The 15,809-nt window shown below is 37.0% G+C and overlaps 1 protein-coding gene across 1 annotated transcript in view; it reads right to left on the bottom strand.

Moving 5' to 3' along the window:
• OSBPL10 (oxysterol binding protein like 10) overlaps positions 1-15,809 on the bottom strand; it is a 100,249-nt gene that overhangs the window by 51,221 nt on the left and 33,219 nt on the right. Inside the window, exon 4 of the mRNA XM_085226405.1 lies at positions 10,523-10,708. Within this exon, the coding sequence (XP_085082531.1) occupies positions 10,523-10,708 (186 nt within the window). The remainder of the gene's footprint in view (positions 1-10,522; positions 10,709-15,809) is intronic.

Below are 15,809 nucleotides of genomic sequence, written 5' to 3' on the forward strand. Positions count from 1 at the left end.
CACAAAGTTTCAATCCGGACAAAAATATACCAGCAGCCTCTGTGAACACTGTTATTCTAATGAGAAAAAAATACTTTGCAAAAGGATCCTAGGACACTAAGTGAGATATTCAGAAAGCATCTTGGAAAGATGGAACAGGGTAACGACATCCATATCAACTGCTCTTTCTTGATTAATATTCCCTTCCCATTACAAAGAAAAAGCACGTAATTCTCCATTATTGTCACCTCAGGATAGCAACCAGCTTGACCTCAATTATTTCAAAGATGCAAACAATGAAGAGTAAAAATGAAATGAGTCTGTTATATAATAGTTATTAAGGCTTAGACACACATCCTATCAAAGAAGCTTCAAAGGAGCAAGTTAATTTTCACTTGGCACGTAATTTGCAGACAGAGGCACAAAAAGTGACAGAACAAACAGAACTATACCTCTGACAATCACAACAGCAGCTAACCACCAGGACAAGTTTTCCTTGCAGTCCTTGCCCCTTTTTCCACAATTCTATTTCCTTCCTTGCAGAAATGAAAATAAAATGAAAATAAAAACCACAAGCCTCCCCACTCCCATCTGTTATTTTGTTCTATTTTCCCAATCCAGGAATTCACATAATCTGTTACAGGAGAAGCCAGTTGCTACATATCCTATTGTCTCAGCTGACATAGTATAATTCCTTTAGGGTTTTGTTTTGGTTCTTTTGCTTGGCCTTCTCGGAGGGCACTCCACAGTGCGATTCCTTCTGTGGAAATCCTTCAAGAACAGAGGAACAAATGTTGTTAGACTGGACCGGTTCTGAAAGCAGAGTCTAAGACAACCAGCAGGAAACAGAATGACTTGGTTGCTTCCTCCCTTTCCAATCTGCTCTACTCTTTCCAATCTGCTGTTTCCACTGATGACGACGCCGTTCCACTGGTAACCATGAGGAGGGGCTGTGAGCTCCACAGGGACTGTGGCACAAGATGTACACACCAAGGAGCAGCTAGCTCTTAACTGTCAGCTCCCGCCATTTACTTTCAAAACTGACTGATTAATCTGTTCAAATATTCCTATGCTCCACTCTTCACCAGCACTACATATTCAATCTATGGTTTATATTTTTTAAGTTCCATAACCTGGTCACTTGCTACATATCCTTATAAGACAATATCACTGCATTTTTTGAAAACGTGATTCATTACTTGATTATCTATAGACTTCTTACTCTTTGGCCTCTTGTCCACTGACTTATTAATCACATTCAAGCTACTTTCCTGTTAATTGTACATTTACAGCAATCAGACTGTATTTAGCAGGTCTACACACTACATTTTTTTTAAGCCCAGAAGGCTGTTGGGTATTAGAGTGAGGAAGGAAAGGGGAGAGAAAAGTATTTTCCGGTTATTGATCTGGAAGCTCTAAACATTGCTTCCAGCACTGGAGGAGAAAAAGTAATCCTCTTCTCTGACAAATTCTCAGACTATTGCAACTTGGGCATATAGGATATACCTCCTCCTTTCCTTCAGTGTTTTAAAACAGGCACAAGCTCAGCAAGAAAAGGAGCTGATAAGCTGTTTTACAAAGCATTTCTCTGTTCAGAAAAACAAAACAAACAAACAAAAAAAACAGGATATTCTCAACAAATCTCATCTTTAACTACTAAGAACTATATGAAAATCTGTAACTGTTAATGTTCTCTGGGACACTATTTGAGTGCAAACACTTTATTTGGATGCAAATACTCTGAGCTTCCAGGAAATTCTGCTTCTCTCCACATGCAAAGACAGATCTGAGGGAAAAAAAAGAGAGCTTGCCAGAGAGTGGTTCACAGCCTTGGCAACATATATCCAACTTTGCAGAGAGGATTCAGCAATTCTGGCAGAATTCCCAAGAATGCTACCAGAAATCTCAGTAAAACAGCCCACTTACTTGGGGCATCAGGTTTTTCCTTTGCTGTCTCAGGCAGACTTACTACCATACTTTTTTAAGATCACACTTTCAGACAAGATTAAATACATGCTTTCTGTATACAGCCTGCCCTACTCCTCACCTGGGAAACGAGATAGTGAAAGATGGAAAGAAGAAATACTTTTCATCTTAATCAATATCCTGAGATATTTACCTTCTGTTGGCTCCCTGCTGAGCTATTAAAAAAAAAAATAAAAAATTGCCAGTTCTCAGTCTCTTCTTTTTCCTTAAGATCAAGAGAGGACAATAGCTCTCCTTTCTAAACCAACATACACTTCAGGTTCTTTTCCTTGCATAAGAGGAAGATTTTGAAACAAACTAAAGTACTAGAAGACTGAAGTAAAAAGAATTGCTCTGATAGCATCAGCTATCTTAAGAGTATTTCAAAGAGCCACTAAGCAAGTCTTTGGGTGAGAAGTCAAAGCTTTTTACTAAGATCTGGTTTCTGTAATAAGCACTCAAGTAAAAAAACATGATTCAGACACACAGCATCAATGAGCACTATTTTTCTCCACAAATCAGGGTGTGTGGGCTACGCTTTTTTTTTTTTCCCCCTCTCTCCAAAACACACAGTATTAACCTGGCAAAGGCCATTTCGCCACTGGAGGGAGCTGTCTCGGCATCAGGATCTATTTTATGGCAGTAGATAATGACTGGTTTTCTTCACTGCCTGTTTTATTAAAGCTCCCTTTGGATAATCTACACATCTACAGGTAATGCTTGCCATTTGCTGCCAACATAAGACTGAAGCAAAAAATACAACTAGTATATACTAACTACCAGGTTCCCCCCTGCTATCTTAAGAGCTCCTTCCTTGAATATTTGTTTGTCTATTAACCTTATCCTATTAACAGCCACCTACTTAGACTTAACGTTTGCTATTAAAGACAACTCAAGAGGAGCAGAACACAAGGATCTTGAGGCAAAAACACAGAAAAGAGTAGAAGCACATAGCAGTTGCAAAGGTTGGTGGTGTTTTGTTGAGGATTCTTTTCACCCACTGGAAGTTGCTTCCAGTGATCAAGAACCAAGAATTGAGAAGCACAAGGAAGAAGCCTGCAATTTCAAGTAAATCTTGGACAGTAACTGGCTGCCATCCAGCCAAGCAGGAAGCGCATTGTTGTATTCTAAACCACAGAACGTTGCAATGAGAACACAGCTTCTGGTAGAAAATTAGATTGTTTCATTTCACTATACAGATTAGTTCAAAATCTGTGAGGAAAGTCATTACTTTTAATGATTAAGTGTTACTCACAAGTACATGTTATCTTATGAGCTCTTCTGAACAGCAGTTTCTCCTACATTAAATAAGGACCAGTTAATAGTTACAGCACAAAACTGGAAAGGATATTTTGATTCCTGGCAAGTAAGGCACATTTGTGACTGTTAAGCATTCAAAAGGACACTTAAAAGGTTGCTGCTAGTCATTAAGTCAACATCAGCAATCACAGAAATATTCTGTTAGTTCATCACTGTATAGCATACTATTGACAAAAGCTATTTTTGGTAACTTAAGCTGCATTGCTCTAGAAGATCAATTATACATTTCAGAAGTAGATTTTTTAAGCAAGGTGATTTTCTCAGAACACATCACTAACAATTTTGGATTTTAAAAGAAAACAAACATTCACTTTAACCTCAGAATATACAGAAACACCTCTGGTGATAGAGTTGCCCAATACACCATACAGGTAATTCTTACGGAGATTTCCAATGTGTCTATAATGGGTTTAAGTGGCAAGGGCACAGAAGCTGCCCCATGTCAGATATGAGCCAGCCCCCCCAAAAGAGACCCCCTGCCGACACCCAGGGTCAGTGCAGAATGAGGGCAGGAAGTGCTCTAAGCACTGAGCAGAACTTCCCTGCAGCCCAGGAGAGGCCCATGGAGAAGCAGGCTTTCCCCCTGCAGCCTGTGGGCACCGTGGAGGATCCCCGTGTGCAGCCACGGAGGAGCCCATGGTGCAGCAGTGGATGAGGCCTGAAGGAGGCAGAGCCCATGGAGAGCCACTGCAGGAGCAGTAGTCAGTGGAGAGGACTGGAGAAATTTGGCAAGGACTGCATCCTACTGATGATCCTAATGGGGACTGAGGCAACAATCCTGAGATTTAGAGCACTAAGCTCTTGCCTTTAGTATCTATTCTTACATTTACTTCCTTTCACCCCCAGCCCAGTTGGTTACTTAGGGTGTAGCAAGTGTGCAAAATAAAATTCTAATTCTGTCACATCCCACATCAAATTCATAATCTGGAAAACCGCTGTGCCAGAGGATAACAAGATTTGCTTATAAGTACTAAGAAGTACTCTTTAAACAACTCTCAGGTAGCACAGTTTACAGCGGGACGACCCTCAGTTTTCACCAAAGTAGGTATTACCTCCCCATCTGGCAATCCGTTCAGCTCACGTTTTCTGAAAAGCAAGTCAACTGTCACTATCAAGGCTGCTAAACTTGCTATTGCTAAACTCCAGAGGGGAAGCCCTGGATAAAGCATATCCCTATGGCTTATGACAAGTCACACAAAGACAAAGCACAATAAATCCACTCTTGGCCTTATCCCACTGTCCCAAAGCAAACTGTGAACTGGTTTGATAACATCAGCTTCACAGCACTGAAGTGATTCAACATGCATTGCCATGGCTTTTAGACAGTTTGTGACACACCAGAATACAGCTGAATTGTACTTATACTGCAACTTTTAAACAAATTCACATGCTTTGCATTCACCAGCCTAGACCTATCAAAAACCAACAACTGGATAAGTGGGAACCTCGGGGAGGAAAAACTGCAAGCAGTCAGCCCAGAACATAGCAGACCTTATCAGAACACACTAAGCAGTACTTAAAAGGATATAAGATGATGTTTCCTGAGCCAGACAAATAAAGGAACCACTTTTGTATTGTATTACATATCAGTTACAAGCATACATCTAATAGCTGTAACAAAGTTACAAAGTAGTGTATTCCAACTTAGCCAGATACAGCTCTTTGCAGCCCACTGGACATTAGTCATCTGGCATATTAATCACATTTTAAAACTACTGTCAAAAACTGCAGGCCTGTAATGAAGAAGCAGACAAGCAGCTTCTTAAAACTAAGTGTAACATACAGAAGTTTCAAAGGCATTGAAAACCTCAAAGCCAAGCTTAAGCAAAGGACATCATACGAACATGTCACAAATATCACTGATCATGTCTTTGTTAAAGATGAGAGCTACACAGTTTACCATCTTGAACTTGTAAAATCAAAATGTGTCCCGCATTTATTTGTGCAGCAGGCAGAACTTGGATGTTACACAAGGATTTGAAAATTTTAAGTCCTTCCAAAATTTACATAGTAATATAAATTGAATACTACACAAAATATATGAGCCATTTCTATGGTTACTTTGTCCTGGAGGTCATTTACTTAAGTATTTTCTGTAATTAACATTTGAAAACTGGCTAGCCACTTAACACTACATTGTCATCACTGAGAACACTCCAAAATATATTCTACTTCATTTAATAAAAATTGCATTTAAGTAGGTTAACAAAACAGCCCAGTTATCACTGTTATAAACACAGCTATAGAAATTAAGCAAACCTTGTCTCATTAAGGACTTGCTGTGAATATCACTGCTGCACCAGCTAGTCAGAAATCTGCACTGAAAGGAAGGCTGCTAACAACCAGCTGTGACATGCCATCCTCACAACTCAAAAAAAGGTTTACAGAACTATGTTTTCTTCAAAGCTTCATTTCCAAACTGTCAACTCTGAAACAACTGCAGTATTAGTGCAAGAGAACAGCCTGGTAGGTTTTCAAAATGTAGATAAGCATACGATAGGGTTCAACCCTATTTCACACAGAATCGGTGAATTCTGCTTTATATTCAACATTAATTGAGAATTTTGAAGGCGTGAAGATGATGGAGACTGACTTTCCCCTCAAATTTCACTTCTAAAGCTTCTTTGGAAGCTTTCTGTTTAGTTAAAATTTAAGGAAATGCTCTAAAAACTAAAAACAGTAATCTCAGCTTCTTCAAAATTGCTTTGGAAAACAAATGCTACAGCAGCCTCCAAATGTAGCTATCATACACATATTATCCCTAATTTATAAAATTGCCATTTAAGTGATTGAAAATGATCATCTTTCCACATATTCAATTACTACTAAACTACTGGCTGAGAAAAATTTAATAAAAAGAAGCCATGTTTGCATCATTAATATTTTTCAGATTTGGAACAACAAAATCAAACAAATAACAAATGACATTCACTCTTGACATTACTCACATGGGCAAATGGTGTAATTTAGTAGAACATTTGCTCTGTGATTCCCATAGCAACCTTAATTCTCCCTGCTTGTGTATTTGGAGTTCAAGATGACGTTGCATTTGATTTCATATTCAAGCAAAAGTTAAGAACAAGGTGTAGTTTAGAAAGGTGCAACTCATATGCATTGAGCTACAAAGACGAGATGAAGATTTGCATAATAAAAGTATTCCACTCTTGCCTATACAACTTAATAGTTATTGTTTTATAGTACTGTAATTTTTATAAGCACATGCACATTTACTACTGAGCCTGATACCCACAGAGATTTAAGCATCTCATTTATTCCCTAAGGAGACATTTTTTTTTTATTAAGTTATGCAACAGTAACTTGTGGTAGAACAAACAGCCTTAGGAGATGACACATCTACAGACAAATCAAACAGTCTCCAAAGAAACTGCCCTGGAAGACATCAAATGATTGTATCTGTTCCTATGTGGTCTAATTTAACTTTTTGTCTACAACAGCATGGATAGTAATTAATCACACCAACACTGTTGGACAGCTAGGAAGAAAGTGCAGCATGCTTGCACTTCTCATACTGTATGAGGAACGCAAATCTCTAGAGGAAGCAAATAACTTACCAGTCAGTTGTGTAATTCCTGCAGGGATCAAAAGGTAATGATATATAATATAATAATATATGGCCACGTAGAGGCAAGAAGCAGCAGGATTGTAATCTTGCCAAAAAGCAGTCCTCACCAAAGTCAGGGACTGTGCACTTGCAATGAATATCACCTTGGTGGAGGCTCATGAAATCCAGATCTCACTACAGGTGCTCAGAACGCATGCCAATGGTAAGTCCATTATACAGTATCATAGTTTGTTAAACACACCATATTCCAGAGGGATCCAAAATTTTCTTTTCACTCCTCAAAATGATGGAAAATAAATATTTCTCTAGATTTCTTCTGGCTAACCCTATTTAATTTCTCCAATGGTCTGTAAATCATTAACGTATGTTGTTACAAAACGCTCCCATACTGCGATTCTTGGTTCTTCAACAACAGCAGGAACACTGGAAGAGGCTAGATTCTAATCACTTATTCTCAGCCAAAATAAACACTGTTCCAAGATAAAGTGTGCCACTATTCCTTAGTTCAATGGCAGATAAAATTTAATAAGAAACGTGATGCAACCACTTGGCTTTATATTCCAGCTAATTTTAACCACCTATAGGAAAGAATTCTGCAGGTATAGCTCTTATCACAAATTGCAAAGAGGATAATGATTCCATAGTTTAAAAAACAGAATGTAATGTCAAGACTATACACGTTTTGATTACTATAAAATAGTCGAAATCACTCCTTTAATGGTAAGTTATGGCCAAATAGGTCAGATCTTGAATAATTCTGCACAGATATATATACATAAATACATATCAGCTCTTCCAAGGTAACAGATGATGAATTTCACTTCTGATGAAGTATTTCAAAATCAATATGGACTGGACAATCAAGATCAAGTTAATTAAAGATCTCATTTAAGAGAATAATAGAATTTAAATTAAAAAATACATCATAATGAAAACCAGTGATTCTTAGCTTCTTTTCAACTCAGCACTATGGAAAAGCATTAAGTTTTATGGCAGTCAAAAGCTCCACATTACTGCTTAGTTTTACACTTACCAAAACTTCTAAAAAGTGATCTAATTCTTGATTTTGAAAAGTTCTTATTTCAGAACAGAAACACTTTACTGCACGAATCATTTTGGGTACCTATACGGTCACTTACACAACTTTTATAAAATTTTGCAGAACAATTTAGTTCCAATTAGTCCTCTTTGGTATAGTCTGTTTTATGTTTCAATTCTCTATTCTCTCAAAAAAAATTAAGTCAGCCAGAACAAGCAACAGCAGAAAACAATCTGTTGTTAATTTTAACTATGAAAGAAAAAAGAACAACCAAGTATCACCAAATATCACTTCAAAATGTCAGTCATTTGTCCTATTTGCTACTCAAAGATACACTTCACTGTTTGCCAAATAACTTCACCATATCAAAATAAATTGGTCCAGAATTGAGCAACAACTTCAAATTTCCAAGGGTATTACACTAGGAGTGAAGACTGTACATCCCAAGTGAAGGATAAGCTTTCTGCTGCATTCCTGTTTTTCATAGGTCTCACAGATGAAATCACAGCATTACCATAACATCGTTTAAAATATTTCCCTCCTCTAAAAAAAAAGGCTTCTTCTCATTGTCCAGAAGCACATCAGCTCCTTCCATTGATTCAACTACTGCATTTTACAAGATGTAATATGCTAATATAGTCCTCTTTATAGTACATTAAGAAAAAAAAAAAAAAGGCTTATTTGGATGTCAAAGTTTCAATAACTTCATCAGGGAGGGAACATTAACACACAGATCTGTAAACCTCTTGTAGACTTGTCTTCACTTCACTGTAACCATACCAACATCCAAATAAAAGCAAAGATTCAGCTGTTGACTCTTTCTGCACTTTTACATCCTACCTTTCCTGTCTTCACATAAAAAAGGACCAGAACAGATTTAAGGGCAATTTTGTGAATGTCTCTGGCCACATCTCTTAATTCATAAAAAAAATCCTTATAAAAACTTCCTACATTAGCTCAATTTTCTCTCCTTGAAAAATATTCATTTCTTTGAACTTCCAAACATTATTATATGTTCTGTATCTAATTTTTTTTCTTTTTATTGTTGCTAAGCTTTTCTCACAGGATTTGATGCTCTACCTGAGTTGTGACTCACATAAAATATAGTAAAATTATTATCTATAATTACAAAATAAAGTCCTGCCATATTTACCTTTAAGAAATGACATCACACTGCAATATTCTATAAACAAATGAATCAGCATTCACCAGGCTTTTTCTGTAGAGATAGCATCGTGACATTTTTTCTGTTTAACATAAGCTAGTATTCATTTCCTTCCCAAATACAGTTCTTCAGATTTGTTGATTTTGTCCCTTTCCAAATTATTATGAACAGTACACATTAAATCTCTCTTTTTCAATTCCTTTCAGTCTCAGTCAGTTTTATTCAATGAATCTGCTACAGCTCCCACTGTTTATTCTATTAATTGAAGTAATGTACTCCCTGGATTCAGCCTATAAGAGCAAATACATTTAGTAAGGTAGAAACAACTTGAGGAGATAACAAAGACAAGGTATTCTAATGAAAAACAAATAGATGTGTTTTCTCTGTAATATGAAGTTAATATCAGTGACAATCAGGGGCGGGGAATATCAGACAATCACAGGGCAGGGAACAAGTATTGTTAATACAGTACTGAATACAAGGGAAATTCTCACTTTTACTGTTAGCAGAAAAAAAGCATTCTTTGTCAGAATGTGTAATCCAAGTCCTCACTATTAGAGCATACAAAGACAATTTATTTGAATTCTTATTTTAAAAGTCCTCAATTCATAAAACATTGCAGGAGACAAAACTTAAAAGTAGATTCTTCAGATTGCAACTTAAAGGCTGAAGGCATATATTTTAAACTAATGTGATAAAAGAATGCTTTAAAGTTAGGCTGCCAACAGTTTCTTTGGTAGAAAAGGTGGGAAGGGGACTTACAAAGGCACTATTAGAGAATAGCAAGAAGTTCAGACAAAACAAAAATTACAAGGGATGAAAGATGAAAGTGAGCTCTGTGAATGTCTGCCACATTAAGCTTTATCTCTGTACTATTTTTGCTGTCTAGAAGATAGACTTCAATCAGAATAGGAGTTACATTTTTTAAATTGTGGTAGACACACATTGAAATAAACATTTTTTTCTTTGTTTTTTTTTTGTTGTTGTTGTTGTTGTTTGTTTTGTTTGTTTCCTAAGAACACAGCATTCTTCCATCACAGGCCAACAACATCAAAATGTCAACGAAGTTAAGACCGCAGTCGTATAGAGACAATCTGCTGATGGGGGGCAGCTGCTCCTTCTTTCACATTCATTCATCAGAATAATTCTTTTCCAGTTATACTTAGATCTTTTACGGTCCTTTTTCCAATTGAAAAGGTTTTGCTGCATGCAGCTTAAAAGAGATGTTCCTCCAGAACTAAAGCACCACTGCAAAGTCTGGGTGCTGCTTCACCTCTTAATGTATGTGCACAAAGAATAAAAAGCCTGTACACACCAGACTTCAAGCTGAACCAGAACTAAAGAGCCTTTTGCTCAGCAAAGGGATCAAAACAAAACAGTTATAGAGAGTAGGAAACAAAGAGAAGTATTGACTTGTCAGACTCGACTGTTTATTCCAAAGCAATGCTGAAGTCTCATCAGATTCTCTTACCTCTCTAACTTCATGGAGTTGGCCAGAACGCTGGCTCTTAGCTCTTCGAGCAGCTGCAGGTGATTTGTGATGTGTGATGGTAACAACAGTTGGCCCACTTTGATTCATATGTTTCTGGCCACTAGGAGAATTAACTGTCCCAGGTGGTAGCAGAGATGAGCTTCTACTTCGGGAAGATGAAATGCTCTAAAACAAGCAACAGAATGTTGATGTTAACAATCTTTACGCAAATAACTAATCTGTGGTTCAGGTTATAGATCTGCAGTGTTCTGCCTTCCTTATAGACTTGGACCTGGAAATCTAACAGCTCAGTATTGACTTATTGCTTTTGAAGCATCTGCATTGCTCAGCACAGATCTTCTCAGAAATATCGTGGCCACTGCCTTTCTAGAATTATCTGAACTTGGCCTCTTCAAAAATCTCCACAAAATCCTAAGTGAGAACACACTGTTAGACTCCTACAAGCACACTTTTCAGGAAAGATTAAGAAGAATTGTGAAGACTGAATAATAACATTTGTCAACACAAACATTTTTAATGAAGATGTTGACCCATAATTCAAACTATTTAGTATGAATAGCAAGGAAGAAATTTTATAGTAATGCTTTTACCTCATAAACTTTTGAAACAGTATAGCACTGAAATTTTACCATGAAAAGAGCTGCAATTTTGGCAAAGCCAATGCACAATCCACTCAATTAAATACGACCTATCCAAAGTATGGCTTAAATTGTTAACAGGTGTTGGAGTCAGCTTAGGATAAACAGAAAATACAATAAAAAAGGCTAGAAACAAGTTTCCAACAGTGTTTGAAGCATGAATACTCCTTACATACAACCTATAAAATTCATCTAAACATTCAAGAACTTTCTTCATTCTTATCATTAATCAGTGTTGCTACCTCTGTTTGGTTTCTGTTGCCAAGCTCAGATATGCACTAGAACACTTTGACATATCATATATAGGTGCAATATAAAGCAGCTTTTCTATTTAAACCGTTCATTGCATCTGTAAAGTTAAAATTGAAACAGAATAACTTCTACCTCATAAAACAGAAGCCAATTCAGAGCATGACATTTACTAGCACTTTTGGAAAGTGAGGTAAATACACAGTGCAATGGGTGAAAAAATATTTAATATCTCCTACCAGCTCTGCACAAGCAATGATGGCAGCCTTCAACATTTCTGAGAGTTACTGTGAATGTGGGAGTCTATTCCTAGAGTCTGTTGGCAAGTGCACAGAAGTATTACTTGAGTACGGTCTGTCTCCCTATACGTTAAAAGGTACTCACAAGCACTCTGTAGTTACTAAAAGAAGACAAAATACAGGGTGGACAAGTGTCAGCTAGCACTGGAATTAAAGTCATGCATTATGTTACCACTACAGTGACTGTAGATGATGAGGTAGACTATCTGGCTCTGACAAGATGAAAGCTTAACTATGTTGCATGTTCCCCCTGCCACCCACTCTCAAATACAGAGTATAAGGGTAGAATTTATCATAAAGGAAACTGAGTTACACCATTTTTTTAAATTCATCTTTCATATGAAATAGCACTGTTTAGAAACAACTACAACTTAAAATAACAGAGAAAAAGGTATTTTGGAAAAGGAGTTGAGTAAAACTGGATGTGACTGAATTTTCTTTCTAAATAGAAATCTCACAAGAAAAGGGTTACCCCTAGCATTATAGGAGAACATATTTACTCATTTTCTTTTCTAAATTGACTAGCATGAGAATACTTCCACTTCGCTTTTCAGCATAAGATAAACATATCCTTCAGTTTAATAAAAGTTATTTTTAGAATTAAATCTTCTTAGAATCACTGATGTTCTAGCATCATGCTATCACTGTATGAAAAAAAAATAATAATAATCCATGACTGCTACTTTCATATAGCTGTACTGATCACAAAACATAGATAAGCAGCAGCAATTTAAAACAGTGAGTCCAGCCATTAGTTTCACTTGAAGGAAAGCAACACTCTATAAGAAATTTAGTTTTATTATGTTTTTATTTTCTTTTGGGGAAAAATAAGTTATAGATCTGCGAATAACAGAAGAAATATAACATAAATATGGAAAAATCCATGCACTATTTCTGTTTAAACACAGAATCAGAAAGGAATGAGAGAGAATGAGCTTTCAGAAAAAACAGCGGTCAAAATAATCTCATTTAACTTGCACGGTCTGAGAGACATTCATAAATTGACTTGTATACGTATTTCACACAATTATTTTGTTTTGCTTCAAGACATTGTTGCAAACCACCATGAACTGCTTGCAGCTGGGCTATGGATCACAACAGACTGAAAGTGTTTCCAGGTCCCTTGAATGCAGCTGATGCCACACATTCTCTCTGACAGTGTCTCCTAACACAACACACCTTTCACCAAACGTACTTCTGGGAGTCAAAGATTTGATAGGGCACCATTAGCACAAAAGCTGCAGCTAGTCCACCATAAAAATCCTCTCGCATCTGATCTTCGAATTATTCTTTGGAAGATGTCCATAACATACAGAACCCAAATGAACTCTACACTAGGACCACTGGCTACTCAGAAAGTTCACCCTAAGCGCATCCCAAAGATAGACATAAATCTTCAGCTTGCAAGTAACCCTTCTTCTGCTCCATGCCTTAATTCATGAGATTGGTGCAAAACCTGAACAATGACCAAAATGACACAGAACTGCAATGAACTGATACTAGTAAGTGTGAAGCACTTAAAGATACAAAATGCAGATGAATGATTGCAGTAGGCAGTTTCTACAATCACTGAAGAAAGCCTTTTGAAGTGGAACAGCACTCCTCAGCAGTTGGAAGCAGCAGACCTGCCCCAGACATCTGTACCAGCAGCAGAGCACCGCGCATACTCAGCCCAAGGACATGGGGCTGGTAACCAACTCCTGCCAGATTCTTCCTCCAACTTCCAGGAGAGACCTTTCCTGGAATGACACTCTCAGCCCTTCATGTACTTTCTAATTTTGCAACACGTTGTCAACACTTACATCCTAGCCAAGTACTTGACTCTTCTTTTGCAGAACTTCTTCAAACAAAAAACTGGGAATGAAAAGGATCTTTTGCATTTAGACACACAGCTGTGCAAAAATCAACTTTAGTGTCGCTGTTAAAAATGTTAAAATCAATGTGATTATTATTATTTTTTTTTAAACAGCCGAAAGCCATCTAATTACACAACATACTGCAACAGTCATTTTCCCAAATTCACTTTCCCAGGAAATCAAACTGACAGAACTTTACTCCTAATTTCCTGCTCTTTCCTCTATTACCATATATGTTTTTCTTTGGTGCCACTGCCTTCTGGCTTGCGAGTAGATAGAAAAAAAATAATAATAATGAAAAGACAGACAAAAGGAAGATATAAGTTCTTCAATAATTAGTAATGCATGGTGCTAGTAATGAGCCAGGAAACCCACAAGCTGAAGCATCTGAAAGGGATTACAAATACCTTTTCCTGAGGCTACACTTTACCATGGCTCCAACACTCTGCCTGCTAGTAAAATGAACCCAATCAAAGAAAAATATAGAAGGTAATAAAAGGTTATTTGTACTCACATTCATCCTTGTTTTATGACCTAAAACTCTCTAAAGTATGCCTAGCTAATACAGTCCTGGTTTAAGCTCCTTATTTTGACTGTCCATCTCCAGGAGAAAAAAAGCAATATACTGAATGCTTCAATTTGGATATGAAAAATCTCAACAATTAAATAACGTAACCATAGAACAGCAAGTTCCAGCTATACTAATGTTTCAACTACTCTAATGTTTCATGACTCATTTTCCCTAGAGATTACTCTTTCTCCTCACAGAGAAGAGTTTTTCACCATTTACCAGAAGCAAACAGTTTTGTTTATTTTCAAAAGCAAATGCAATGTTCCAGAGATCAATAAACTAATTTTTGAAGTGAACTGTCATATCTGTTTATGGATGATAATCATCATCTGCTTCAGAGGCACTGTGCCACAGATGTTTTCTGCAGAATAATAAATAGTGAAACGAGATTCCTCTACTCCTCCACATACATATACAGCACAGCACAAATCCCTGTGTACAGCTTTAAAGCAATGAGAAGTCATGCAGTCAGAAAGTAATTACAACTGAGACACCATCATTCAGTATTTTAATTCCTATCTATTTCTTTCTCCAGTGCATCCTAAGTAAGCAAATACTGAAGAAAAATAGGCACAGATATGTTTAAATTACATTCTGATCATTCAGAAATATTAAAATGCAAATGACAAACTACATAAAATCCAAATTCTAGCATTGAAAAGGGATGAGCTTATGGAGTCCTCTGCATATTTGTGTAGAGCTCTATCTACAGCACTAACTTTTCTGACAGATTATTACCATGCTTTATCATCTTTAGGTAAGGCAATACATTCATCTGCTTTTAAGCAAGAGACTAACGTTTATTTGCTCGTAAAAATATTTTATTTGTCAAGAATCATTTCAGCTTGTTTATGTTCAGCCCTGAATTTTTTTTCTCCAAGACTTCTTTCAAAAATTTTGAAACCAGAGATGTGAGCATCTCTATCTTCATGCAAGTTCTGAAGGGAAGTGAAAAACACATATCTACAGCCAAGCAATGCATCCTTCTCAGCCTCACTACAATGATTATTTCCAAAGCATGTTTTAATTAGAAGCACAATGCTTTATTACAGTTCTCCAGATCAAGAAAGAGAGAAGTGTAAAAGCATACCAGGCAAAAGGAAAGGCAAAAAGAAACCTGAGAAAACTGAAGAAGAGCCTGCAAAGATCTGATAGTCATTCTTCCAGCTGTAGAGGAATCTACACATCCAACTCAATTATTTGAGACAAGTACTGACTTCAAACTTCCAGAAATTACTGTGGGTGCTGTTTCTGAATTACAGATAAATCACTGCAGTTTTCCCTGGAGGAGCAGTTTTGATCTTCATTCTTTACTCTCTCTCCATACAGGGATGCCCATTGACTCCAATGACAACAATGTCATGGAGTTAAACCAGAGGAGAGACAGAAAAGTAAACAAAAATTCTGCTAATTTAGTCCACCAAACAGGCTTTCCAAAGGGCCAGACAATGGTTGTAACAGGCACGAGGAACACTGCTTGAGAGGAAGGAAAGCCAGAAAATCTCTGAGACAAGCAGTCATCAGGTTGGCTCAGTTTTAAATATGTAGCCTGAAAATAAACCAGAGGAAGATTAGTTTCTGGCCAGATTAATTTGGACCATTCTCCATTCAGGAGAGGAAGACAGCATATGATAAGCAGTGTCATGCCTCCTG

The sequence above is a fragment of the Meleagris gallopavo genome, chromosome 6 (assembly GCF_905368555.1).
Source record: "Meleagris gallopavo chromosome 6, MGAL_WU_HG_1.1, whole genome shotgun sequence".
Taxonomy (NCBI): domain Eukaryota; kingdom Metazoa; phylum Chordata; class Aves; order Galliformes; family Phasianidae; genus Meleagris; species Meleagris gallopavo.